Here is a 27182-nt window from a genome sequence, read left to right as displayed (position 1 = left end):
CTCATTTATTTTTATCACTGAGTGATATTCCATTGTATGGATGTTCCACAGTTTGTTTACCCATTATTTTTTTAAATTAAATACCCCCACTTACATTCTACCTAGTTCTGTGAGGGATACCAAAAAAAATCTAAAATAGCTTTATTTGCAAGGTTTGTCTAATTATGAAGATAAGACATATGTTAGGCAAAATAATATAGAAGTATATTTTAATGCATTAAAGTATATAGTTGGCACCCAACAAATGGGATCTAGAAAAGCAATGTTTTCAGGGGAATATAAATCTCTTGAAATTAGACATATGTATTTTGTGTGTATGTGCTCAGGGCCCAAGGTATTCATCAAATCCTCAAAAGGATATATTACACCTCCTCCCAATATCATGAACCCCTGCAAAAATGAGGAGGGGTGCGAATAATCATCGGGTGCATTCGTAGCTGGAAAAGAGCTCACGATGGTGGTAGGGCTTGATCTAAAAACTGAAGGGGAGTGGTAGGATATGGTTTGGTGAAGCAAGGGATGAGGAGTAAGGCAGGCTAAGAAAGGGAAATCTCTCAAAGTCAAGAAGATATTTAATTGGGGATTATAAACTACAGAATGTCTTGCTCACCCCCAACAGAAAGGGTTCCATGCCAAGTATGAGTGGACAGTGTGGGTGCAGGTGCACACACATGCATGATTTACAGAAGCAACACTGCACACACACACACACACACACAAACACACACACCACCACCACCACCTCCAACCCCTCCCCTGGCCAGTTCTGTGTGGACAGATCCCCCTGTAAAAGGGCCTTAGTTTGGCAGGTCAATATGAAACCATGAACCCTGATCAGGAAAGAGAGGAAAGGGCAGAGGGGAGAGGAGGCATGATTACCTCTGCTCTGTCAGGTTGATCTCCGCAGTGGGCTCTGAAAAGCTTTGCTCATTTTCACCTCTGTAGCGTGGACAAGAAAGTGCTGCGCCAACTATCAGGCACTTTGTAAATGTTCCCGTAATTATGCTGTCCCATCTCTTGTGAAATAAGTTTCCTTTTCTTCTCTGCCTTTCTCAACCGAATCCATCCCTAAATGTCTGGCTCAAAATTCAAGCTTTCCTTTGTTTGTTCGTTTCTTCTGGTCTCTCTTTTGTCTTTTACTACAAGGCTGTGAGACAGAGCTGCTCACTGATGGACGCTATACACTCAGGTGGTGTCTGATGCATAGTCGGTGTTCAATAAATACTTTTTATAAGTTCTAATGACTAATAATAGAATTCCTGCTGGAATGTTTTATGCCATTTTTCTTCCTCATAAACTTTTAGTTTGTGCCATTTACATAGTAGATAACCATTCAGTTACGTATCTAGAAACTGGTGATCTGATTTGAACATCTTACCTAGTTGGCCATGAATTAGGCAGGTTGCAGACCAACAACCCACATGGTATATAGGTCAGATAACGTCGCACCAAGTATTCGTATTTGCTGTTCTTTTCCTTTACCATCTGGAATTGTTTCCTATTGACATTCTCTTATCCGAGACTCAAACGATACTCAATGATGTTTACAACTTAAAAAATACATTCTCTTAAGATGATCTCATGGAGGAGAGGAGTGAATACAACCCTGTCTTTCTCCCTCATTTAACCTCCACAGCAGAGCTGACTTAGTAGCTAAAACCTTGGCTAGGAGCAAACTCAAGCTCCTGAGATCATCGAAACCCATGAGCCCCCACATCCCTGCTGGCTTATGGGGACTGCCAGCCAACCCCCCACCTTCGCCTCATGGAATTCTTGAAGAATAACCACCCATGCCTCCATCACTGTTTTGTGGATTTGTTTGTTTTATTGTCAATAGACTGTAGGCAGACGCTGGGCCAACTTCTCTGGTAAATTTGACTTAAAAGACAAGGTCTTCAACCTCTGGGAACTGCAGAGAGAATAGACGAGAGAGTAAGTGATAATACAGGTAGGAAACAAGCCACAAAAGATCATGAGTAAGGCCAGATAGGTCTTTCAGCCTCAGAGGGATTGTATCTCTGCGGAATCTTGTGGAGCCTGGGGTCTGTGTCTCAGCCTTGTGGTTTTGGTAACTCCATTTTATCAGTTTCCCCAAGAGTTATCAGGATCCAATGAGTTAATTCATTCTAACCAAACCACATACTGGCTTTGTTGTTTCCCCCATCAATAGCACCAGTGTATTAATTTAGAGTGAGAGATATATCCTTTCAGCATCCAAATATTTGGGCTCAGGGAACTTACCTTCTGATACACATGGAACTGATAAATTACATTGCTAATGAGGAGAGAGCTTGCTAAGCATGGAATCAGAATCTTGGGGTATACTTCTATGGGGAATAGTGCAGCCTGATATACACACAAGCCCTGCCCTGCTTTGGAAAAGATCTTCCCAGGGAAAGGAATACTCCAGTGTGGACACACACAGACACATTCTTCTTCTTCACTTCTCTCTTCTGCGTTTCATGAGGATTACCATCCATTCACCTATGTCATTATAAAATGTCCTTTGTCAATATTTTAAAATCATACTTAAGATTCTTTTAATTGCAAAGTACATGATCATTGCAAGAAATTAAAAAAAAAAAAAAATTCCCGGATGTGTAATGAAAAAGTTAATCCTCTCACATTTCTGCCATAGTCTCCATTCCTAGCCCAGTAGTCATAGATGTGGAGAGACTGGGGGTGCAGCCTTCTGCACCTTCCCCTTGGGCCAAACAAAGATACACAGCATAGTTAGGGATTTTTACGTTTCTTTTATAAATATGGGGTTATGCAATGCACTTGGCTCTGAAACTTAACTCTTCTCATTTGATGCATCATGGTCACTCCCCCCTAGGTCAATGGATAGAACTTAAACTCATTACTTTTAATAACTACATCATATTCCATCAAGTGGGTGGACCTACCCGGTGTCTTACTTCTGGGCAATTCTAGTCTTTTTTTTTTTTTTTTTTAATTTTTTTATTATGTTAATCCCCATACATTACATCATTAGTTTTAGATATAGTGTTCCATGATTCATTGTTTGTGCATAACACCCAGTGCTCCATGCAGAACGTGCCCTCCTCAATACCTATCACCAGGCTAACCCATCCTCCCACCCCCCTCCCCTCTAGAACCCTCAGTTTGTTTTTCAGAGTCCATCGTCTCTCATGGTTCTTCTCCCCCTCCGATTTCCCCCCCTTCATTCTTCCCCTCCTGCTACATTCTTCTTCTTCTTTTTTTCTTTCTTAACATATATTGCATTATTTGTTTCAGAGGTACAGATCTGAGATTCAACAGTCTTGCACAATTCACAGCGCTTACCAGATCACATACCCTCCCCAGTGTCCATCACCCAGTCACCCCATCCCTCCCACCCCACCCCCCACTCCAGCAACCCTCAGTTTGTTTCCTGAGATTAAGAATTCCTCATATCAGTGAGGTCATATGATACATGTCTTTCTCTGATTGACTTATTTCACTCAGCATAATACCCTCCAGTTCCATCCACGTCGTTGCAAATGGCAAGATCTCATTCCTTTTGATGGCTGCATAATATTCCATTGTATATATATACCACATCTTCTTTATCCATTCATCTGTTGATGGACATCTTGGCTCTTTCCACAGTTTGGCTATTGTGGACATTGCTGCTATAAACATCGGGGTGCACGTAGCCTTTCGGGTCCCTACTTTTGTATCTTTGGGGTAAATACCCAGTAGTGCAATTGCTGGATCATATGGTAGCTCTATTTTCAACTTTTTGAGGAACCTCCATACTGTTTTCCAGAGTGGCTGCACCAGCTTGCATTCCCACCAACAGTGTAGGAGGGTTCCCCTTTCTCTGCATCCCCGCCAACATCTGTCGTTTCCTGACTTGTTAATTTTAGCCATTCTGACTGGTGTGAGGTGGTATCTCATTGAGGTTTTGATTTGGATTTCCCTGATGCCAAGCGATATTGAACACTTTTTCATGTGTCTGTTGGCCGTTTGGATGTCTTCTTTGGAAAAATGTCTGTTCATGTCTTCTGCCCATTTCTTGATTGGATTCTTTGTTCTTTTGGTGTTGAGTTTGATGAGTTCTTTATAGATTTTGGATACTAGCCCTTTATCTGATATGTCATTTGCAAATATCTTCTCCCATTCTGTCAGTTGTCTTTTGGTTTTGTTGACTGTTTCCTTTGCTTTGCAAAAGCTTTTTATCTTGATGAAGTCCCAATAGTTCATTTTTTGGGCAATTCTAGTCTTTAGCCACTATACAAGCAATCAAGTTTAAAACACTCCTGTCAAAGTGGGTCAATGCCTTTTCAAAAGAAATGGTAATTCCAGTTCTATATGCTGTTTTATTTTTTTTTTTTAAGATTTTATTTATTTATTTGACAGAGAGAGACACAGCGAGAGAGGGAACACAAGCAGGGGAGTGGGAGAGAGAGAAGCAGGCTTCCCGCTGAGCAGGGAGCCCAACGTGGGGCTCGATCCCAGGACCCTGGGACCATGACCTGAGCCAAAGGCAGACGCCCAATGACTGAGCCACCCAGGCATCCCCTATATGCTGTTTTACACAAGTTACAATGAATTGTGTTGACTATTTCCTAATGACAGATAAGGACCTTATTCTTATCAGAAACCTGTATCTCTTAATCACATGAAGGGGCTATTAAACACGTGGATTCTTATAAAACTTCAGTCACAGTGGGAGAAGTCCCCTGATTTAAGCATTTTGCCCTTTTCATAGCATGGGAGAATATTTGAGCTGGCCTAGCCCAGTGGGCACTTGATAAATATTCGTTGCGTGTTCAATACACGAAGGTCATCTGGTTCAAGTTTCTCATTTCACAGATGGGGAAATTGAAGCCCAGAGGGTTAAATGAGGCACAATTAGGGTGAAAGGGAGGAAAAGTCTGAGTGATTTAAGTTGCAAAGCAATTTGGGGGCTCGGAGTAGGGAGGCGAGGATTTGGGCAGGTAGAGCTGCCATGTATATGGGATACGCACATGGAAAGAGGCAGACGAGAGAAGAAGACTTACAAAATTTGTGCATTAAGACTATAATTCTTCTTTGAAGCTTTGTTGGATGAGGCAGCCAGGGTTCACATTGAAATTTCTCATTTTAATTATTTCTTGAGGCTGAATCTCTGTTTGAATGTGACCCAGTGCAGAAATTGGACCCCTGACAGCTTAGCTTTATGCCGCCGGGGCAGGGATGGTATGGCGTTCACCAAAACGATCTCTTCCTCTTGGACGTTCGGATAGACCCATTCCGCAACCTCCCTTTGTGGTTAGATGAGGCCACGTGACTGAGTTTTGCCCTTGGACTTGGACAGAAGACAGGACACCACTCCTTGCCTGGCCCATAAAAGTCTCCCATGAGGGCTTCTCCATTCTCTCTGCCTGTCTACCATCTGGAAGTGAAGGACTCCGAGGTCCCACATGCAGGTGGGGGAAGCGGGGTCCCTGAAGCCCCGTGTGGAAGGCTGCCTGCTGAGCACCCACTCTGGACTGCCGTTAAGAGCGAGAAATCAACTTCCACTGTATTAGACCACTGTGAGCATCTATCTGTTCCAGCAGTTTGTGCTACTTAGCTCTGCTATTTAATTAACTACATTAGTGTTTCTGGGTTGTGGGTTTTTTTTTTTTAATGAATAACCAGATATAAAATCCAGAACTTGTATCAATCGATTCTACAGTTATTATTACACATTTTCTTTTTTTAAAAATTTTTTAAATTAACATATAATGTATTATTTGTTTCAGGGGTACAGGTCTGTGATTCATCAATCTTAACACGATTCACAGCGCTCACCACAACACATACCCTCCCCAATGTCCATCACACAGCCACCCCATCCCTCCCACCCCCCTCCACTCCAGCAACCCTCAGTTTGTTTCCTGAGATTCAGAGTCTCTTATGGTTTGTCTCCCTCTCCGGTTTCGTCTTGTTTCATTTTTCCCTCCCTTCCCCTATGATCCTCTGTCTTGTTTCTCAAATTCTTCATAACAGTGAGATTATATGATACTTATCTTTCTCTGATTGACTTATTTCACTTAGCATAATACCCTCTAGTTTCATCCATGTCATTGCAAATGGCAAGATTTTGGGGTTTTTTTTGTTTTTTGTTTTTTTGATGGCTGCATAACATTCCATTGTATATATATACACCACATCTTTATCCATTCATCTCTTGATGGACATCTAGGCTCTTTCCATAGTTTGGCTATTGTGGACATTGCTGCTATAAACATTGGGGTGTACATACCCGTTTGGATCACTACATTTGTATCTTTGGGGTAAATACCCAGTAGTGCAATTGCTGGGTCATAGGGTAGCTCTATTTTCAACTTTTTGAGGAACCTCCATACTGTTTTCCAGAGTGGCTGCCCCAGCTTGCATTCCCACCAACAGTGTAGGAGGGTTCCCCTTTCTCTGCATCCCCGCCAACATCTGTCGTTTCCTGACTTGTTAATTTTAGCCATTCTGACTGGTGTGAGGTGTATTACACATTTTCTTAATATCCACTAATTCATACAAATGTAATATGGAGTCCTAACCCACCTACCTTATCCATGAGAATGAATACATAGGAGCAAGGGGGAAAAAAGCTCTGACATTACAATTCCTCCTGACTCCCATGTAACTTAAGTTAGTTTGATTTCTCTTCTCCAAGAGTTTAAGGAATCATTTTTCTTCGGAGCACTGTCTTTTTTGTCAGTCGTGCTTGCCTAATGACTCGCACTACAGAGGTTTTGTTGTCTTGACAGGAATGGGAAGTTTGTAAACAATTATTTCAGTTTTTCTGGCTTTAAAGGTAGGATAAAGGATGAATAGGAAACAGTTGGGGCAGTGAAAGAAAGGGGGATTAAAGGATATCAGTAGCTCAAGGAAACCATGGATTTCCTGGATTGTTCTGGTTTCCCAAAGCCATGCCAATACTGTGAGTAGTAGTGGTAAGAGTGAGCAGTAGTAAAAGTTTGAATGTTTCATTCAGACATGAAGTCCAAAGGCTTCTCATGGTCCCTGCTGGCATTTTAAGCTAAAGCTACACTGACTTGTATAGCTAAGAGAAACTGTTTGGTGAGCCTAAGACCTTGACACAGCAGTGTGGGATAGAAGGATTGCTGCTTGGTCACAGGTATGTGGGATAAAGGGAGACTAGTGTGGAGAGCTATGCATGCTTTATGGTGAGGAGGAAATAATGGAAGGTATTAAACAGGTGACTTTGGCATGTCATCCATGGGCCACACTAACCGTATTGCTCAGGTTACAAGGCCGCAGTTAGGGCTCACTGTGGGTTGATGAAAAAACTGACCTAGAAGTACACGAAAAGACCTAAACACAATCTAGAAAAAAATAATGCTTACAGGATATGGTGATTTGAGACCATAGGAAAAACACCATCAACTCCTAAAATGTGCGTCACACATTTTACTAACAAAGAGATTAAACATACTAAGAGACTAAATACTAAGAAGTATAGGCATTTTCTGTCATTTCTCAAATTATGACAAAGCAGACCAAAAGGTGAATATGTGAAGGCGCCTGGGGGGCTCAGTCGTTAAAGGTCTGCCTTCGGCTCAGGTTATGATCCCAGGGTCCTGGGATCGAGCCCCGCATTGGGCTCCCTGCTCTGCGGGAAGCCTGCTTCTCCTCTCCCCCTCCCCCTGCTTGTGTTCCCTCTCTCACTGTGTCTCTCTCTCTGTCAAATAAATAAATAAAATTTATATTAAAAAAAAAGGTGAATGTGTGACCAGTGGATGCTACGCTGGGTGGGAATGATATACTATCACTCCAAGGACTCATTCCATAAACAGGTGGGGGTCACACGGACAGCACTGGAACGAAGGGTGCTATCTTCTTTCTATAACAATTTATAAGGTGGGTCCTTACCCAGACTTAAAACCTTATAGCTTTTGTTTTCCAGTCCTTCCTTCCTATTGCTCACTCTCCACCATCTTGGACTCCTGCCCAGAAATATTCTTTACTGGGACGCATGGGTGGCTCAGTCGATTAAGCGTCTGCCTTCAGCTCAGGTCATGATTCCAGGGTCCTGGGATCGAGTCCCACGTCGGGCTCCCTGCTCAGCGGGGAGCCTGCTTCTCCCTCTCCCTCTGCCTGCCATTCCCCCCTGCTGTGTTCTCTATCTCTCTGTGTGTCAAATAAATAAATAAAATCTTAAAAAAAAAAAAATTCTGTGTTTCTCCACTGCTTGTGGAAATAGAGTCAAATACCTCTGCTTGGTACCAAAGACCTTCCCCAGTCCAGGCCCATCTACCTGTAGACATACTTTGTATCCCCTGTTGCCTGACATCTATCCCCTGTTGGTACAGGGCAAGCTCCATTCAGTGCCCCATGATCATTCCTTCATTCCCAGCCCTAAGCCTTTCCTCTTTGCCTCTCCTCCTCTCTCCACACGTCCAGTCCTGTGGTGCCCTGGGTGGAGGTTAGCATTCTGAGATCACACAGGTCTGGCTCCAGGCCCAAGGGCGGGGAGGTTTCATGGACTCAAGTGCACAGGACCGGGACTGTGTGCTTGGCTTGATCCTCAGCTGTCACTGTCTTGAACCTCTTAATTTCTGAAGAAGGGGCACACATTTTCATTTTGTCCTGGGCTCCACAAATTACGTTGCCAGGCCTGTGGGTGGGAACTATGCATGTGGGCAATCCCAACACATGGCCTTGTGTTTTAGTTTAATTAAAATGAAGACAAAGCTTGAACATACCTAGAGCACTTTATGTGTGTGAAGCGATTTTACGAGCATCGCCTCATCTAAACGCCCCAGCCCACCTTGGGGGTGAGGACACCGAATTCCAGCAGCAGTTGTGGGTCTTCAGGCAATTCTGAATCGATTTAAAGCATTTTCTGGTTTTCCTTGTAATTTTTCATTCATATTGTTTGTTCATCCCCAACTCTTCTTCCTCTGTCACATTTATAATAATAAGTTCAGAGTAGCCTAAATGTTCACCGTACTGGCATGGTTTCCTTGAGCAGCTGAAACAAAGTACCACAAATGGAATGGCTTAAACACCAGAACTTTATTGTCTCACTGCTCTGAAGGCTAGAAGTCTGAAATCAAGCAGAGCCACACTCCCCTGAATGCATCCTTGCCTCTTCCTAGCTTCTGGAGGTTTTCTGTCCCTCTCTGGCCTTCCTCGGCTTATAGGCACAACTCTCCAATTCTCTGTCTTCACATGGCATTCTCCCTGTGTTTCTGCCTTCACCTGCTGTCTTCTTACAAAGATGCCACTTATATTGGATTAGGGCCCACTCTACTCTGGTACACCTTCATCTTTTTTTTTTTTTTTACGAGAGATTTATTTATTGTTTGAGAGAGAGAGAGCAGGGGGAGGGGTGGAGGGAGAGGAAGACAAGTAGACACCCCACTGAGCAGGGGGCCCAACATGAGACTCGATCCCAGGACACTGAGCTCATGACCTGAGCCGGATGTTTAACTGACTGAGCCACCCAGGTGCCCCCAGTATACTTCATCTTAATTTAGCGAATTATATCTACAATGGCCCAATTTCCAAATAAAGTCATTTTGAGGTAATGGGGGTTAAGATTTCAACATGTCTTGTTTTGTGGGGGTGGGCATAGTTTAACTCCTAACATTTACCCTCCCCCCTCTAAAGAGTCATTAAGTCCTGCAGATTCCAACTCTGGAATGCATCTTGAAGACAGTCATTCTCCTCACTGTTGCCATCCCTGTGCCCAGGCCTCCCTGTCTCCCAGTCTTGTGACCCTCCAACATATTCCCACTCTGCAGCCAACAGGGGCTTTTAAAACCTCAGCTGGATCTTGTCACTCCCTCATTTCCCATTATCTCTTGAAATATCCCACTCTTTGATGAGGTCTATAAGGCCTTGTGTGACTTGGCCCCCTAACCCCTCTGACCTCTCCAATCCACCTGCCCCATCACTCTTCCTCTGGCCCACCTCCTATTCCTCCCTTATGCTCTAGGCAGACTGAATTTCCCTCAGGTAAGGGTTAAGATCTCTTGTTTTCCAGACCTCCTTGCTTCCAGGAACTCTCCCCTTCCCTCCTCATCTTTCAGGGTGTGGCTTACATTCCACTTCCTTCAGGATGTCCACCATCCTGTGTGCTACTGTGTCTGGGCAAAATTAGTGCGAAGGGGGCCTGCACAGCCCTCTCTTCTCTGCTGCCTACCAAAGAGAACTCTGAAATCTTCAGCCCTGATATTTCCGCCCCACCCCCTTCCTTCTACTCCAAAGGGAAGGTAAGAATTTAAGTCAATCTGCACGATGAGATCCTGGGGTGCCTGGGAGAAGGAAATGAAGTCTGGGGTAGAATAAAGGAAGATTTAATAATGCACTATGCATCATGCACTATGAATGTGAATTCCATTTAATGTTGTTTCAGAAATGCAAAAACAATGGACTTCATTTGAAATTAGCTGGAGCTCATGAACTGTTCTTGACTATGGCCAGACTTCACAGGGTTCAAGATATCAAGAGTTACCCCCTTATAGCATTTGTCCTTTGTCCATCAGAGCACTTGTCATACCACTGTGTGTTTCCTGGTCTCGCTCCCCTTTAGACTGCAAGTGCCTAGCACAATGTCGGGCACATAGTAAGCCCTCTAATGGTTAACTGATGAGTGACCAAATGGTGTAAAAGAACTAAGTCACCGAGAGGTTAAGAGATTTGTCCATGGTCAGACAGCAAGTATGATGTAGAGGCAGACATTGAACTTGGGTTGGCATAACTCCAAAGGCCATGTTCTTAGCCATTGCTTAGTGGGTGATGAGCTCTAGGAGCCCCAGGTGTGGGTCTCTCTTGTCACAATTGTATTCTTAGTAGGTCCTTGTTGAATAAATTTTTCTTTTTTTAAGATTTTATTTATTTATTCATTTAGAGTGGGGGGAGGGGCACAGGACGAAGGAGAGAGAGAATCTCAAGCAGACTCAGAGCTGAGCACAGGGCCTGATGCAGGGCTCAGTCTCATGATCCTGAGATCATGATCTGAGCCCAAATCAAGAGTCAGATGCTTAACTGACTGAGCCACCCAGGTGCCCCTTTGTCGAATGAGTTTCTTGAATGAGAAATGGAAAGAGGATAATAAGAAAGAAAGGAAAAGAGAGAGAGATTGTACAGGTGAAAGAAAGAGGTTGGAAAACAGAGAAGGAAGAGAGGAGAAAGAGAAATGAGAGAGAAGACAAGAGAACTCCTTACCACCCTGTCCTGACTAGATGCTGGTGCATTCTGGTCTTCTTCATTGACCAGTATTTTATGAAGTTTCCAGTAAATGCTGGGAACTGTTTAGACACTCGGGACACATCAGTGAGTAAAACAGACAAAGACTCCTGACTTCGTGGATATTGCATTTTAATAGGGAGACTCAAACAATTAAAAAAAAAAAAAAAGAACTTAAAAGATAAGTAAATAATATATGATGTTGGAAGATGAAAATACTATGCAGAAATAGCAGAACAGGATACAGACAGGGGTTCTATCTTAGAGTGGGTAGAGTTCGGGGGTCTGCGAACTTGGGTGGGAAAAAAATGACTTCTTTATTCCCATTAACCTTAAACCTTCGAATCTGACTGTAGGCAACCGGACACCTAATTGCAGTAGCTATGAGTTTGTTACCAGTGGAAGTTACAGGTATTTTTACATTATATCGACAGTTGTTACAAGTACCTTGAACTATTGTTTATACTCATCACTACTTTGTAGCTATTGGACCCGCAGTTACATCTAGCTGTTTAATGTATCAATAAAGAAAAATATATTTGGTAACTGTATCTCAGTATCATTAGTTTCTTTGGTAACTTTATGTATTTTTTTTAGTGCACTTAAAAACAGTGCTGTGAGAAGGGGTCCCTAGGCTCCACTAGACTGCCAAAGGAGTTCACAAACCAAAAAAGGTTAAGTAAGACCACCAGGTAAGGGGAAACGAGGTGCAGTGGAGGACAGTGGGGGAGGGGGGATAGGCTTCAATACTAAATAGGGTGGGCGGGGTCAATCTCATACCTAATGCCCTGTTGAACCTCACCCATCCTCAGCTGGCCCTGGCTTTGCCCTAAGCTCAGACTCAGGCACCCAGCTATGCCAGCCTATTATCTGATGTAAGAACTCTGGCCCTTCCCTGCTGCTCACCACCTTCCCCTCTTGGTGGTTATTTAACATAGCATTTAAAATTCAGAAGTTTGGAGTCAACAAAACAATGTCAAAAGAGCACAAGGAAATCCAAGAATGAATATATATATATATATATATATATAATATTTGTTGTTCTGCCCTCTATTTAAACATCCAACTCAACCAGACAAACTGCCTCAAATCAGCCAGGCAGTATATGTCTCCTACAGAAAAGATAAGCAAATCAGCAGCTTCTGAATGTTGATTAAATGTATCACCTAGGGCAAATGGAACGCGAGCTGAAGATTCTGCCATATTTCAAGAGAAATTCTTTAAAAATTCAAATTCCTCTCACAGGTACAGTGAAAATCCTCAGAACTGTATGCCAAAGAGCTTTTGTTTCTTAAAAATTACACTTTGAGGCTGTTGAAATGTTTTTAAAAGATCTACACACGGACTATGAAGAAACACTATCTGGAAATCACAAAACTAAATTTTTCTTTATATTAATTAAGATGCTGTTAGCGGCAAGGAACAGGATGCCCAGCTGAAGGCGGCTGAATAAAGACCTTGCTTCTCTCACATAACGAAAAGCCTGGAAGTCAGTGGCTCGTCTCCAAGATGTCAGGATTCTGGGTTGGCGCCTTTAACCCTAGAGGAAACCACCCAGCCCCTAAATGATTGGGTCTCTCCCTTCCAAGTGTCAGCCTTTCGCTTCTTCGTTTCTCACACCGGTGGATGTCCATATCGGGGCTGTTGAATACCTCTGTTATAACTGTATCCCCTAGAGAGTAAATTTTAAATGCAGATTTCCAGGCCCCCCCACCAGAGATTCCTGAGTCAGTAGGCCTGGGGTTCTGCCTGAAGAATCCGCATCTTTAGAAAGTCCCTTTGGGGTTTTGGTGCAGGTGACCCAAGGACCAAACTTGGAGAACTGACACCAAGTAACCTCTTCCTGTGTGATCTCACTCCTATGAATGAGCTACCCACGATATACTGATGACTAGAAAACATTTCTAGCTCTTATTAAAAACTCTTGGCTGAGCTCCAGCCTCCTGTACTCACTTGGCAAATGAGCATCCCTATCTGAATATCTCATAGGAACCTTAAACTCAACAGGTTCAAAACTGAACGCGTTTTCACCCCACATCTGGTGCATATAGAATAAAGTACAAATTCCTTGTCCTGGCAACATGAGACTCTGCCTTTACTTCCAGCCACATTCCTGATCACTGCCTGGGCCTTGTTCTTGGTGTTTAGCACTATTCTGACTTCTGACAGATCCCGGACACACATGGCTTTCTACATGCTTCCTCCCTGCCAGGATTCATGCTCTTGGGCACAGAAAGGCCATCTCCTCACACCCTTGTAAACACACTCCTTGCCATTTGTCCCTCGTGTTAGCTTTTGACCATGTGCATCCTTTTACTGCTGCACTTGCTATAATGTATTATACTCTACCTGGCGGTTTTGAACTTGAGCTCCTTGAAAGCAGGGGCTGTGGCTTATTCCCTTTTATACTCCCAGCTCCTGCTCTAGAATCTAACACATAGCATGCAGTCAGGCACTGACCATCTGATGAATTGAATTTCTTGGTGAAAAAAAAAAAAAAGAGAGAGAGAGAGAGAGAGAAGGAATGGCCAGGGAAGTTGAAAGGAAATTTAAAAAGGGCACTGTTATGAGAAGTCAAGGGAGGGGATTGGTTCAAGAAGGATGAAGGGATTAACAGTGGCTAACTAATGTTTGTTTAGAGATCAAGCAGAGGAGAGGCTGAGAAAGGGCCTGGGATTTGGCATGGGAGAGGTCACTGGCAGCCCCAGAGAGCCCTCTGCCACTGGGGCCACCCCCTCCCTGCCCGCCCAGGGGTTGCCACATAGGGGCAAGCTCTTTCATGCCAGTGAGAGGGAACTCTAGCATACAAAGTTGACACAGTCCAGAAATGCATGGGTCCACGGATTAATCAGTGAGTTAGGCTTAACTTGGCTTAACAGGATCCTCAGGCTTTTGAAAGAGCTCTCCTGTGTCTACCCTCTCTTCTCTATTCACTCAAGCTAGGGGCTTCTCCCCATGCTATTTCTGCCTAGTTTGTCCATGGTCAGCCTGGACTTGATGTCAGGCAAACCGAGCTATTCCCCGTCTCCCCTCATCACGGAAATTTCTCTGCAGGGCTAGATTGCTTCCCTGAACTGCTTCTTGGGTGCAAATCTGTCCTAATCTGCCATTCCTGAAACCTCCAACAGAATCACCCCATCTTCTGTGCTTCTTTCACATTTGTAGGCTGATGGAATTTATTCTTCTGGCCATAACTCCTTTCTGTCGAATGCTGTTCCGGGCTCTCTTTGCCTTTCCTGTATCCCCGATCAGGTGTCTGATCATTTTTTTCTTCTAGGAGCAGAAGCAGAAAATGAATGATGTTTCTGTATTCCCCTGATTTTGCCAGTGCGATTTCTCCAAGACTGCCATTTCCACAGCTCCCCTTCACCCTGCCAAGCCTTGCTCTACCCTTTGCCCTTAAAGCTGTAGCTCCTATTGTTCCTAATTTGAATGCAACGTCTACTCTTTCACATCTTCTGTCAGCGTCCTGCCCTGCCACTGAAGCCTTTGTTTGGGGAGTCCTGCAGTTATTAAACCCCAGTCTATAACACCATTTAAGCCAATCAAAGGTTTCAAGCAGAAATATGAAGTGATTTCTTTAGAACACCTAAAACAAATGTAAGTTGATATTATGACTTGTTAAGACATGAATCATAAAAGAGAGGGAAGGAGAGAAAGAAGAAATTGTGTGTGGGATAGGAAGATGCACAGAAAAAGAAAACGAGGTAGATACATTGTCAAGAGAGAGAAAAACAGACATACATGGAGCCAGAGACCAGAAGAGAGGTAGGTCGTCAGAAGACAGATCCTGAGAAAGTGAACTGCCTCCCCCCAGGCGTATCCTCCAAAGACAAGACCAGAGGCTCCAACACAGAAAGAAGGACCAGGCTGGAAAACGAGAGCATTGCATACCAAGTCCAGATAAGATACAACCTGCACAGATATCACACTACAAACACCCAGAGAGTGATAACAAGACACGAACACCTGAAGATATACACCCCAAAGACAAATACCTCCATCTTGTGGTCTTGAAGATACTGGGATGTTGCACATTTTCACAACTGTAGGCTTAAATAAGAAAAGACGTTTGTCATTTGCCCTATAAGCAAAATGATCTTGAAACCAGGTCAAAACTCCCCCCATGTTTGGTCAGCCCTGAGAAAGATATGACTCATACCATTTGTAGAAAGACAGATGGAGAAGAGGTAACTGACATAGATGGCTACTAAATCCTCTCCAGTTCTCTTGCGTTTGTTAATATTTCTCAAAAGACACTAAAGTTACATGGTCTTATGGCAATGTAGAGTTCCATGTAGTGCAAAAAGAAAAAAAAAAGGATTTATTAAATGGGTGAATATCTGTAAACTTCTTAGAACACTAAGTGCTAACGTGTTTATTAAATAAATGTAATACGGTGCATACTAACCTAGCCAGATGCGCTAGGTCCTGGTGCCAGCTCACTGTCTCACCCTGTGACTTCGGTTGCACCTCTCTTCCTGGAATACTCTCTAGTGCCCTCTTCTGGAGCCTTGATAACCCTCCTCACCCTCTATTCTCCACCTATCGGAACACTGTACATTCTTTTCAGGCTGAATTTAAGAACCCTACATTTCCCCCGTAAGTAGCCTCACCAGAGCCACAGATGTAACCTTGTTGCTAAATCCAGTGGATGCCTCCCCGCATGTCTCATTGATCTCTCATTAGCACGGAGCGCTGCCGACCACACCTCCCTATGCGGTGGTCTTTGCCCTGGGATATTGTCCTCCTCCTTCCCTCTCCTCTCCTCCACAGGGAGTTCTTTTCCCTCTTCCCTTACTTCAAATACTAGTGTTCCTTGGAGCTGTGTCTCAGATTCTGTCCCCCTCCTGCTCTCGTGCTCTCCTTCAGGGGCAGTTCATTGTTAGATTTATATCCCTGCTCCCACCATACTATCTCATCGTAATGCAGATGCAGAAACTGAAGCTCAGAGAGGAGAAGCAATTTGACTAAGTTCACACAGCTATGGAAGTGGAAGAACTGGGCTCTGAACCCAGGTCTATCTTAATCTCATGTTGCCTCTGGCTGTTTTGTGGAGGAACCAAGTTGGGCACAGGTGGAAAATCTGGTTAAAGAGAAAAGATAGAGAGGGCACCCTTGGTGGGAAAGTAGCGGCTGGGCACAGATAGGCAAGGCTGGAGGAAGACCACAAATTCGATAGTCATAGAAGGGAAGGGAGACAAATAGGCATATCAATCTACCAATTCATGAGAAAAAAATCTAAATTCATTTAAATAACATTTCCCCACCTACATGATGCCATGTATGCTAGCTCAACTGAATGTTTTTTTGCTGCAGTTGAGCATCACACAGGTAGAATTTAGTCCTAGTGGTCTGAAGAGAAGGCGGCCATCTTACCTGTATGGCTCCGTCTTGTTCTCCTTTCACAGGACTCGCTTTCTGTGCCCAAAGTGGGTGTATAGGAAGGAGACCACCCTTAAGATGTTTTCAGGTGACACAAGTGATCTTTCTTCATTTCAATTCTCCTTCTTGGGGGGTATCTTAGTTTCCTACGGCCGTCATACCAAAGTACCACAGACCATGTGGCTTTAACAACCAACATTTATTTTCTTGCAGTTCTGGAGGATAGATGTTTGAGATCAAAGTGTCAGTAGGTTTGGTTTCTTCTAAGGACTCTGCCCTTGGCTTGTCGATGGTCGCCTTCTCCCCGTGTCTCACATGGTCTTCCTTCCGCATGTCTGTGTCTTAATCTCCTCTTCCCATAAGGACACCAGTCATATTGGATTAAGGCCCACTCGGATGACCTCATTTTAACTGCATTACCTCTTTCAAGACCCTATCTCTAAATACAGTCACATTCTGAAGAACCAGGGGTTAGGACTTCAACATATGAATTTGGGGAGGACAGAGGAGATATTCCAGAGAGTACTACTGCCTAGAATCACTCATGGCTTGACAGCAACTGGGACGAAGTGAGAGGCAATTACTAAATACGAATCAGCACGAGCCCTGAGCTGAGGGACATCCAGACAAGTATGCCACGGACCTTGCCCCAAGATGCTGCCAACCCAGTTGTGGGGACAGGTCACCTCCACAGAAGTGGAGAGTCAGCCATCTAGGGTGGGGTGTGCCATGTGACAGCAGAGCATGTGTGACAGGAACTGTTCTGGAAGCCTAGAAGAAGAGATAAAAATCAGTTCGATTGGGGCACCTGGATGACAAACAGTCGGTTAAGCATCAGACTCTTGATTTTGGCTCAGGTCATGACCTCAGGGTTGTGAGATCGAGCCCCATGTTGGGTTCTGTGTTGCGATTGGAGACTGCTTGGGATTCTCTCTCCCTCTGCCCCTCCCCCCTTCCTCTCTAAAAAAAAAAAATCAGTTACATTGGTCACATGGAGTTTTTTATAATAATAACAAACACCTTTTATTGAACCTCTGCTATCTGCCAGCACTCTATACAAGTTCTATCTCCAATCCAATCCCACCTCAGAGGCTGTGGGGAGCACTATACAAAATAACTTACTTATACCAAGTTCTTAGTGTTGTGCTTGACTCACATAATAAATGGCGGCTGTCATCACTCCATGGATATTTGTGCAGGACCTACCCTATGCCAGGCAATGTGCTCCTTGCTGGGGATATAATGCCAAGCAAGATCAACGTGGCTTCTGCCCTTGCTGAACATGCGGTTTAGAGATGCACCATCCAACATGGTAGCCACCAGCCACATGTGGCTGTGAAAATGGAAAGTTCAGTTCCTCGGGCACGTTAATCGCATTCCATGTGCTCAACAGCCACAAATGGTTACATTTCCATCACTGCAGCAAATTCTATTAGGTAGCACTGGAAAGGGGAAGAGAGAGAGAATACCCGTACAGTAAAGGTCATGATAGACACTTAGAGCTACAAGGGAAGAACACTTATCATTACTATCTCATCGTAATGCAGATGCAGAAACTGAAGCTCAGAGAGGAGAAGCAATTTGACTAAGCTCACACAGCTATGGAAGTGGAAGAACTGGGCTCTGAACCCAGGTCTATCTTAATCTCATGTTGCCTCTGGCTGTTTTGTGGAGGAACCAAGTTGGGCACAGGTGGAAAATCTGGTTAAAGAGAAAAGATAGAGAGGGCACCCTTGGTGGGAAAGTAGCGGCTGGGCACAGATAGACAAGGCTGGAGGAAGACCACGAATAAACCAGTCTCGCTAGAGAGGCAGTGACTTGCTGAACTCATGCACTTGCAATGGTAAGTCGGGGCCTGCCTGCCTTGATTCAGAGCCAAGGAGGTAGGTACCTCAGCAGAGGCTGATGCCTTGAAGGACGTGAGCAGGGAGCACAGCCCAGTCAGAACTGTGTGTTATGGAGGTGACAGTTCTTAGGGTGAACTGGCCTGAGACCAATTAAGGACAGCAGGTGGGATAGAAAGGAAGGGGTGAATGAATGGTGTGAAGCAAAGAGCACCAAAGGAGCCAAAAGACGTGACGGTAAGATTGAACGGTGTGCAATAGTGGGCAAGATACTTGGCTTCTCTGGGCCTCACTTTTTCAGTTCTAAAAGGGAGGCCTGACCCAGATGGTGTCTGAGGCCTTTTCTAGCAATGGTAGTCTAGGATTCTGCAAACGTGAATAACATTAGGCTAAGAGAAGCAGTAGGACTTGTAGCACTGGATATAGGGGTGAAGAAAATGGCAGAGTCAAAGGTCACCCTGAGAGGAAGGGGGAACTACACGCTACCACCCAAACTAGGTAAGTGTGTGCAAAAGCTTGCCTTTTTTCGGGGATGGGGAGGGGGTGGGGGAGCGACAGGGGGTATGGAGTTTGGGAAGGATAAGAAGTAGTGAGAAAATCATGACTTTGTGTTTAAGAAAGTTACAGTGATCGTTACTTTACAGCCCCCAAAGTACAGATTTTAAACTTTTTTTGACCCTTGACCCACAGTAGGAAGTAAAATTTACATCATGGTCTGTACGGTTGTCCAGTATATATAACTGAAACAAAAGGATTCTGAAACTATAGTTACCCTCACTAAGGAGAATGGATCCTAATAATTGTCTACTCCATTGCATTGCTTTTTTTTAAGGGGGTCGCCATCCACTGAACTAATTTTATGATCAGTTCATGTGTCGCGACCCACAGCTTCAAAAACACTGCCTAAGCGTGGACTCCAGTCTTCTGAGGTTGGAGGCGACGGCAAGGCATCCTATCAAAGAATCCAGGAGGGAGCTGAAGTGAACCTGGAGAGACTCTGGGCTGGGGAGAGTTTGGAGGATGTTTAGCTGAAGCCCGGATCGCAGCGCGATCTGCGAGGAGCAGAGCAGAGGCCTGGGAACCACGGTCCAGGCGGCAGAGCCGGGGCCCCGCAGGACTCCGCGGACGTGAGCGTGGCGTGCAAACCAGATTCCCGCAGGGATTCAGCCACCACCGGGGGCTGCCTGTCTGAGGCGTGCGCGGAATGGCTCTGCACCTCCGACCTCCAGTGGGTTGCAAAAGCTCCTCCCCTCACTCATTCTCCCCGGAGGCCGGCGAGCGCCCACTCCTCCCTTCATTCATTCCACACCTAGCTCAGGGCGAGGCGGGCGAGACTCTCCGCCGGCGGCGCCCCCTGCCCGCCCCTCCCCTCCCGCCCCGCTCGCGCGCGCACACAAACTTCTGGCTGCCACCTCTGCGGACCCGCGGTCTTCGGCCGGTCGGAACTGCACCGCGCGCACCTTGCCCGCGAGCCTCGCGGCGGCCCCGACCACCACCGGCGGCCCCCCGCCCCGCCACGCCCCGCCCGCGCCCGCGCCCGCGCCCGCGCCCGCCCCGGCCCGCCGCTCCTGCCCTCGGCTCGGCCTTCCCCGCCTCGCATCCGTGCCATCGGCGCTCGATTGCGCGCGGACTCCGCGCTCCGCGGCTCGCTCGCTCGCTCGCGCTCGGCCCGCCGCCCCCGCCCCCGCCCCCCGCCCCCGCCCCTCCTCCCGGCTCCGCCCGCCCCTCCTCCGCCTCCCGTGCAACTTTTGCCGAAGCCCCCACACACAGCCATGCTGAGCTGAGCTCCGGCCGGGCACTGGCCGCGCGCTGCCCGCCCCGGCTCCCGCCCCACCGCGGACCCGCTCGGGGGCCGCGGCCGCCCGGCCCCTCGGCCTCGGCCGCTGCGCCCGCCCGCCCGGCCGCCCGGAGCCCCGCGCAGGGCCCCGGCCGCGGCGGCGGCGGCGGCGGCGCCCGGCCCCCTCCCCCGGCGCCGGCCAAGTGAGGCGGTGATGCGGGCGCTGGCGGCCCCGGCTGCGCCGAGAGCGGAGACACAGGCTCAAGATGGCAGATTCCGACTGAGGCTGGGGGGGCCGAGCTCGCGCGCCGCGTTCCCTTCTCCGTTGCCATGAATCGCGGACACCCCGGCCCCGATGGCCCCCGTGTACGAAGGTAAGGGGCGCCCGGCCCGCCGACCCCGCTCGCCCAGAGCCGCCCGGCCGCCGCGGCCCCCGCAGCTTTGTTCTGCCCGCGGCCCCTCGCCGGGCAGCCCCCGGCCCGCAGCCCCCCGGGCGCCCGGCCTCCGGCGCCCCACCCCCGGGGCTTTAACCGGCTCCCGACCCCTCCCCGCCTCCCCCTCCCCTGCCCACGGAACGGCCGGGATCCGGAATTTAACAGGATCTTATTTCCAGGGTGGAGAAAGAGGCGGGGGTGGGGGGGGTGGGGGGTGCGAGGGTGGGCTACTGCCCGAAGAAAAGAAATTGGGAGGGGGCGCCTGGGAAAAGACAGACCCGTGACTGTGCTTTTCATTTATTTGGAATAAATAAAGGTGATGCGGTTTAGCTTTCCTCCTCCCCCCGCACCCCCCAAGAAAATTACCTTTAGGGTGATCTTTCCACTCTGTCCCCACGGCTCCCCTTTCCACTGCTCTCCACTCCCTCCCCACACTCCTTTATTCTCCGCGAGCCTCTGATTTGGGGGGGCTGTCGAATCGGAATGTATGGGGCTAGGTGATGAGAGGGGGGTACAGAGGAAAAGTCCATTTCAGACCCAGGCAGAACAATGAAATTGGCTAAAATCTCCCCGCATTAGCGTGTGTAAGGGAAAATGTAGTTTAGGTTTTCAAGTCGGGGGTGGGGGGGCGGCCGAGACGTTTTCCTTGGTCGGTCTGGGTAAACCTGCGTGGTGCACCTTCACCTGGCGTGGGGTCATTTTTCTGATCTGTCTTTAGGAAGAAAGAAAAGAACGGAGGGCAAAAGCACTCCACTTCCCCTTGCCCTCCCTCTCTCTTTCGTTTCTCTTCAGTCAGTTCTTGTCAGCTTCCAGCCAGAAATCAAACCAGAATCAACTAAGTTTTTACACTTCGGTGTGTTTTTGTGTGCTTGTAGTAGAAAGAATTTTAAACCGAAGGGTGCCCGATTTTTTCAGTCATTTCATCGTGAAAATGTTTTTCTTATGAAATCATTGAAATAGCAGCCTTTACATACTTTTAACGTTGGTCCATCTGGCTTTCTTTCGGTTTTTGCTCAGATATTCTGTGGGTGAAATAGCAAATGAGAGGGGAAAGGGTTTGTGTGGAGCAGAGAGGAGGGGCGGGGAGAGGAGGTTTTAATCCTTCTATAAATCCGAGAACAGTGCTGGCGAGTGAGACAGGGAACGCATTAATAGTTTTATCTCTGTTACAAGAGGCAGATTAAAAAAAAAAAAAACTTATCTGAAAAGAAAATCTGTTATTAGTTCCAGGGCTCCAAATGAATTTGGTTTCTGGATGGAATAAAGTTACCAGTCAGGCCCTGGATAATGAGGCTGTAAATAACCTATGGACTGTAAATATTTTTTTTCAGACTCTCTTAGAAACAAAGGGGCTGTTTAGAAGGCAACAGAGAGATGTTATTCCAGGGGCTTTCCTCTTTGATTCTGAAGAACACAAGGTCCATTTAACCATTCGACAAAACAAAACGAAATTTCTGATCACTCCACCAGGCAGAATAGAACGAGCCGGTGGCTCTGTGAACATGGGAGGAGAACCCATGTCGGGCAGTCATTGTTCGTCTGTGTCTATGGGAGGGGGCTACAGTCAATGCTCCCACTGTCTATGGAGTGTTAAAATGAAACAATTTTCTCTTTATTAAGTACCTCCTTGAGACTCCCTCTGCTGGACACTCCGGGTGTGCATTAGGGAGGGAACTTGGCATTGAATTCAGAACTGTAGTAAAGGGCTCCTTTCCCTTTTGCAAGGGGCTGGGTACGGGGGGATTTGGGATGTATTTTGTCAACTTCGTAAGAAGCCCCTCTCAGAAACTGTGCTGGTCCTCTCCCTTTCCTATCGTTCTAAATCCATATGGAATGTAGGCCATACCCCCTAGGCTAAGACTTGGTACTCCCGGTCCACTACAGTGTTCTTTCGGTGCATTACACCAGATAAAGAATTGTGGGTGAGTAAGGTGTTAAGGTTTAAGCATAATCATGGATCTCAAAGGTCTCAGGAGCTCACTTGTTTTTATTTGCAGGCTTCATTCCCTGTTCCAGATGACCTACCTGGTCACCTCTTTCCACCCCGGGTTTCGCTCAGTCTTGCCTGTGTGCTGTCTTATAACTATTCCTCCACTTTGTACCCTTTGACTCTGCTGGAGTTTCTGTGCCTCTTTATCCTTATTTCCCTAGGCTTCCTCCTCTCCCCTCCTCAACCAGTCCAGCCTTGCTGGGTACAGCTCAGGCCTGGGTCTTTTTGAAGGAGACTGTTGGTCATGCTCTAAAACAGACAGGTGACCTCTATAAAGGATTGTACTGCTGGAACCTACATTCACTTAGTGTGATGAGTGCTTCTAAGACTCCGGTGACCTCCTTTTTCCCTCCTTGGCGATATCTGCTGGATTCAGTGAGCCTGATTTTTACCATATCCCAGTCAGAATGCATGGGCTTCTGGCGTGTATCCTGAAGGAGCAGGGCTTTTCCTGGGGAATTCGCCGAGAAGATTTCTAATCATTTTTGAGCTACTAAAAAACTCGAACATAGGGTTCTTCTCAGGAGCAGGATAATGACAGGTGAGGCATTTCAGCTGGAATTCGGGTGTGCACCCATTCGTTTGAATGGGGTGCAGTTGCCCCAAGTTGGGATACTGGGTGAAGGCCTGAATGCAACAGTGGGGCATTCTGAACTGCGAGCTGTTTAGAGAGAAACGCGGTCTTTGAAACAGGGTATGTTTGATAATACAGATTAGTGGGTAGCAAAGTGTTACCAGTCTCCTGCTACTTGCTTTTAAGGTTAGGTTTATAAATAGCACATTCGTTTTCAGTAACTTGGTACTGATTAAGTTAGACTTATTTAAAAAGGTTTATTTTCTTTAGAAAGTTAAACATTTGCCTTGCAATTGTGTTTACTCCATCAGCTTGCTTAGCAAGGCTTTTTTTCAATATGTAGTACAAAGGCCAGCCGCATAGGTCTATATTGCCATGGGTTCTGAATTAGAGGACCCTAAATTCCAAGTTAATTATGTTCCACCGTACCCGAGATGTGTCATATCAATTAGTATTGGCTTACACAGTCAGACTTCCCAAAACTCTAATACTGAAATCTCTCATCAGATGGGTCTGAAGACACCTACCAAAATGCCTACCAAGAAATGGATTCTGAATCATCTTCCATTAAAAGAATTTGATGACACATGTTCTAAAATATCTTTTCCTGTGTTTGTGTTTTATATTTTTAAAATGAGTAAGTATAAATATTGTTTTCATTCTCACCGCTTTTGAGTAGTGAATCAAGGCTCGTTAATTTTACCCTCAATTCCGGACAGTGTGGTCCCGTACTCAAATCAGAGACCTGGGTTTGAATCTAGTTGTATGACTTTGGGCATGTTACTTAACTTCTCAGAGCTTTGTTGTGTTTTTAAGCCTCATTGGATTGTGCGAGGACTCCATTAGAAATGAGTACCTGTAAAGTCCCTGGCTGTAGTAGGCATTTTGTTGGTATGTGTTAAATCCCTCTATTTTGGGGGGCTGCTTACAGGCATGATGACTCCAGGGAAAGAATAGCCCACAAATAGTTTAGAAAACCAATAATAGCAACATTTCAATTATTAATCTCCTGCTATTCCTCCTCCAGTTTGGGCACCAGCAACAATAAACCCCCTATGGCCACAGAAGAAAGAGCCTTTTTGACCCCCTCTGTGACCTTTCTAGATTTCTATTTCCACTGAGTTTCTGCTGATTTCAGGTAGAGAATTTCTCACATTCTATGCCACTTTAAAAATGAGGAAACAACCCGTTAGAGCAGAGTTTCAGGAGCCGCAGCTGGGCCTCTGTGAAAGTATCCCGAAGTATGAAATCTCCACCTTCGCCCCCGACCAAGACCCAGGCTGCCCCCAGGCCGGCCCGGAAAGGGAGAGGTGGCCCACCGAGGACCTCCTCAGAGGGCCAGCAGCCGCTCAATCCCAGGCCAGGGTCTGGCTCATCATGCATTCAACATAGTTTTCTTACAAGAAGAAATTTGGTGCCTTATGCAAGTTACAGCTGCTTCTAGTCTTAGTATTTAATTTTTTTTTTTTTTAATGTTTCATTTCTCTTCCTTCCTCCCATAGAGACTAATCTTGGGGAACTACCTTTGAGGTTTATATGAAACAAAGTAGCGATGATCAAGAGGGTATGATACGTAACCATTTTTTATTGTTCTCTGAACATGTAATTTGCCAGTGCTTTCTGGTAGTCTAATGATGACAATTCCAGCACTTCGGGCTGCTATCAACGATGGGATTCAGAGTAATGCCAGCCGACTTTATATAACCACCGGTAGAGTGTGAACCTGAAAGGGCCCAAACCCGTAATAGTTCCATTTCATATGGCAGTACTCTATTGGGGGGGTAAAAAAAAAGAAAGCTGAAAAGCTGGAGTATAGGGAGGTCTTTATTTTTCCTCTAAAAGAAACCGAGATGCCTGAAGTTCACAGCACTAAGCGTGCCTTAGGCTCTACTTAGTCTGTGCTGCTCCCTCCACTCCCATGAACTCGCTGTCCTTACAGGCCCCCGAGGTGGGCGCTGTTACCCACCCCCTTACAGACAGGGCACATCTTTAATGAAGTCACTTAAAAGCATTTATGTAGGGTCCCTGACTTCGAGGAGTTCAGGGGGTATGGGAAGTGAAAGTCAGAAGTACACGTGGGCTCAGTGGATCATGGCCTGACTCAAGATGGAAGGTGTGTGTGTGGGGGGGGGGGGTGCGCACGCATGCATGTGCCAGTGTTTAATTCTTAACGTGCTAGTGTTTCTTCAGGTGTAAAGAGAAGACCCCATTTCCCTATTTTCTTTTGAAATATATATATTTTTTAATTTGGATCAAACAAGCATTTCGGAATGTTGGAAATTCCTATTACAAATTTCCTTAGAAATCACCCTCTCTAATTACCATCTCTTCCTCTTTCATTACCTAACATTTTGTATCCTTGTAAATGCAGATATGTTTCTAATTTGCACACGCTGCTGGGAGACTTCGTGTTTTTTTTTTTTTTTTTTTTTTTCTATTTAGGGTTCTGCGTTCTGTTGTGAATGGACCCCTACATCATGTGTGGCTGTTGGAGAATTAATTCCTGGCTTTGCTGCCTGGCTGGGATCTTGTATTCCAGGTGGTTTTGTGGTGCTTATTAGTGGGGATATAGTTCGGGGGGTCACTCAGCAGATCTCTCAGGGAGTTGTAGAAGAAAACCCAGCTCTGCCTCTCGGGGGCTTGGAACCCAGGGCAGGAGAGGACCTTGGGGCAAATGTAGTTCATCCTCCTGCCTTCAGGAAGGTTGAATGTCCATGACTTGAAGTTGCCAGTTCATCGAAACAATTGTTTTTCCCCCAGGAAAAGCCCACACTAGGAACCCCCTCAGTAACCAATTCCAGGATTCTGTTAACCCGATTCCTGAGTCAATTCCTGGGCCCGCCTGAAATCTCACCTGCTGGTGTTCAAACCTGTTTTCTTTTACTCAGTTCCTTTTTCTAAAACCTTTCATATATTTGAAGATAATAACTGGGTCTCTACAGCTCTTTCCTAACAGAGCCTGTTCTGCGTCCTCTCCCTCCTCTGAACTGTCTTTAATTTCTCCACATTAAAAAAAAAAATGGTGGTGGTCGAAACCAAATACAGTTCTTTAATAATGGTCTCATTAGTACAGTGTACACAAGAAAAATGACTTCAGGATTCTTGCATCATTGTGAACCCCTGGAGGGCAAGAACCAAATCTGATTCATCTTTGTATCCCCCACAGTAGCTGGGCAGTTCGTTAAACCTAGTAGGCACTTCATAAATATTTGTTGAATTGACTCTTCCTAATATATCTAAGTAATAACTTACATTACACCAGCCCTGGATTGGTAACTGATAGTTGGCTTTCTCTCACCTCGGTCCTGAGTCTTTATTTGCCTTCTGTGCATGTCTCGCCCTCCTTCACCCCAGCAGTGCCACCTTCTGCTTGACTCTGAATGTGCTTGATCACTTTGAATTCACCCCTCTACTTCTAGCTCTTTAGAACATTATTTATCTCCTACAGATCTGACAAGCAGAATGCAGAGGACTCAAGTGTATAAAGTTGAACGGCTCGTGAAAGAAGAGAACACACACAAGAATTTTGATGATTCTGTGTAATATCAGTTCATCCAGGTTTAGAAAGGACAGTTTGTCAAATTCTTTACAGATTCTGAGTCAGCTAAAGCCATACCTGTTTTTCCAGGTTCTCTGTGACGAGTAAGCTAAGTGTTCATGAGAGTGGCTACAAGTCAGCCTTAACAACCAGTATTCCTCCCTGTCTTTGGTCTGAAGCCAACAGAAAAGGCAAAAGATACTGATGGACAAGGCCATTCAGCCTGTGGCTTTCTGATGAGTGACTTTACCATTAGAAAGTAAGCTAGTAAAATAGTTGCCAGTAAAAAAAAAAAAAAAAAGACAAACCTTGAAAACGGCAAAATAATTTTGTGGTTTTTACAGCCACTTATTTCTACACATGGCATTGAAGAGATTTGTAGTGTTTTGAAAGTGGTCTGTTTTAGCAATTCTTGCCTAACTTCTTTTGCTCTCGTAGGTTCTGATTAAT

The 27182-nt window shown here is 45.7% G+C and overlaps 1 protein-coding gene and 1 long non-coding RNA gene across 14 annotated transcripts in view; one reads left to right on the top strand and one right to left on the bottom strand.

Annotated features, from left to right (window-relative positions):
* Positions 1 to 1803: 1803 nt before the first annotated feature.
* On the bottom strand, positions 1804 to 19936 carry LOC118519242 (uncharacterized). 8 transcript variants are annotated; one of them, XR_004909742.2, is made up of 5 exons: positions 19813 to 19936; positions 17732 to 18017; positions 16570 to 17346; positions 15189 to 15243; positions 1804 to 1909 (listed from the first exon to the last, which is right to left on the bottom strand). It is a non-coding gene; the product is annotated as an uncharacterized LOC118519242 (long non-coding RNA). The 8 variants fall into 8 exon arrangements; XR_013443013.1 differs by lacking the exon at positions 15189 to 15243 and adding an exon at positions 8700 to 8968; XR_013443012.1 differs by having other exon boundaries at positions 17782 to 18017.
* Positions 19937 to 20328: 392 nt separating this feature from the next.
* HIPK2 (homeodomain interacting protein kinase 2) overlaps positions 20329 to 27182 on the top strand; it is a 183659-nt gene continuing 176805 nt past the window's right edge. For 2 of the 6 annotated variants that reach the window (XM_078059631.1, XM_036119981.2), the window contains exon 1: positions 20329 to 20570. In XM_078059631.1, coding sequence (XP_077915757.1) covers positions 20552 to 20570 — 19 coding nt within the window. In that variant the 5' untranslated portion in view covers positions 20329 to 20551. The remainder of the gene's footprint in view (positions 20571 to 27182) is intronic. The other 4 variants (XM_078059633.1, XM_078059632.1, XR_013442895.1 and 1 more) reach the window with 2 other exon arrangements.

Source organism: Halichoerus grypus, chromosome 12 (assembly GCF_964656455.1).
Source record: "Halichoerus grypus chromosome 12, mHalGry1.hap1.1, whole genome shotgun sequence".
NCBI classification, from domain to species: Eukaryota; Metazoa; Chordata; class Mammalia; order Carnivora; family Phocidae; genus Halichoerus; species Halichoerus grypus.
Note: the sequence above shows the minus strand (reverse complement) of the source record. Positions and strands in the feature narration are given on the sequence as shown.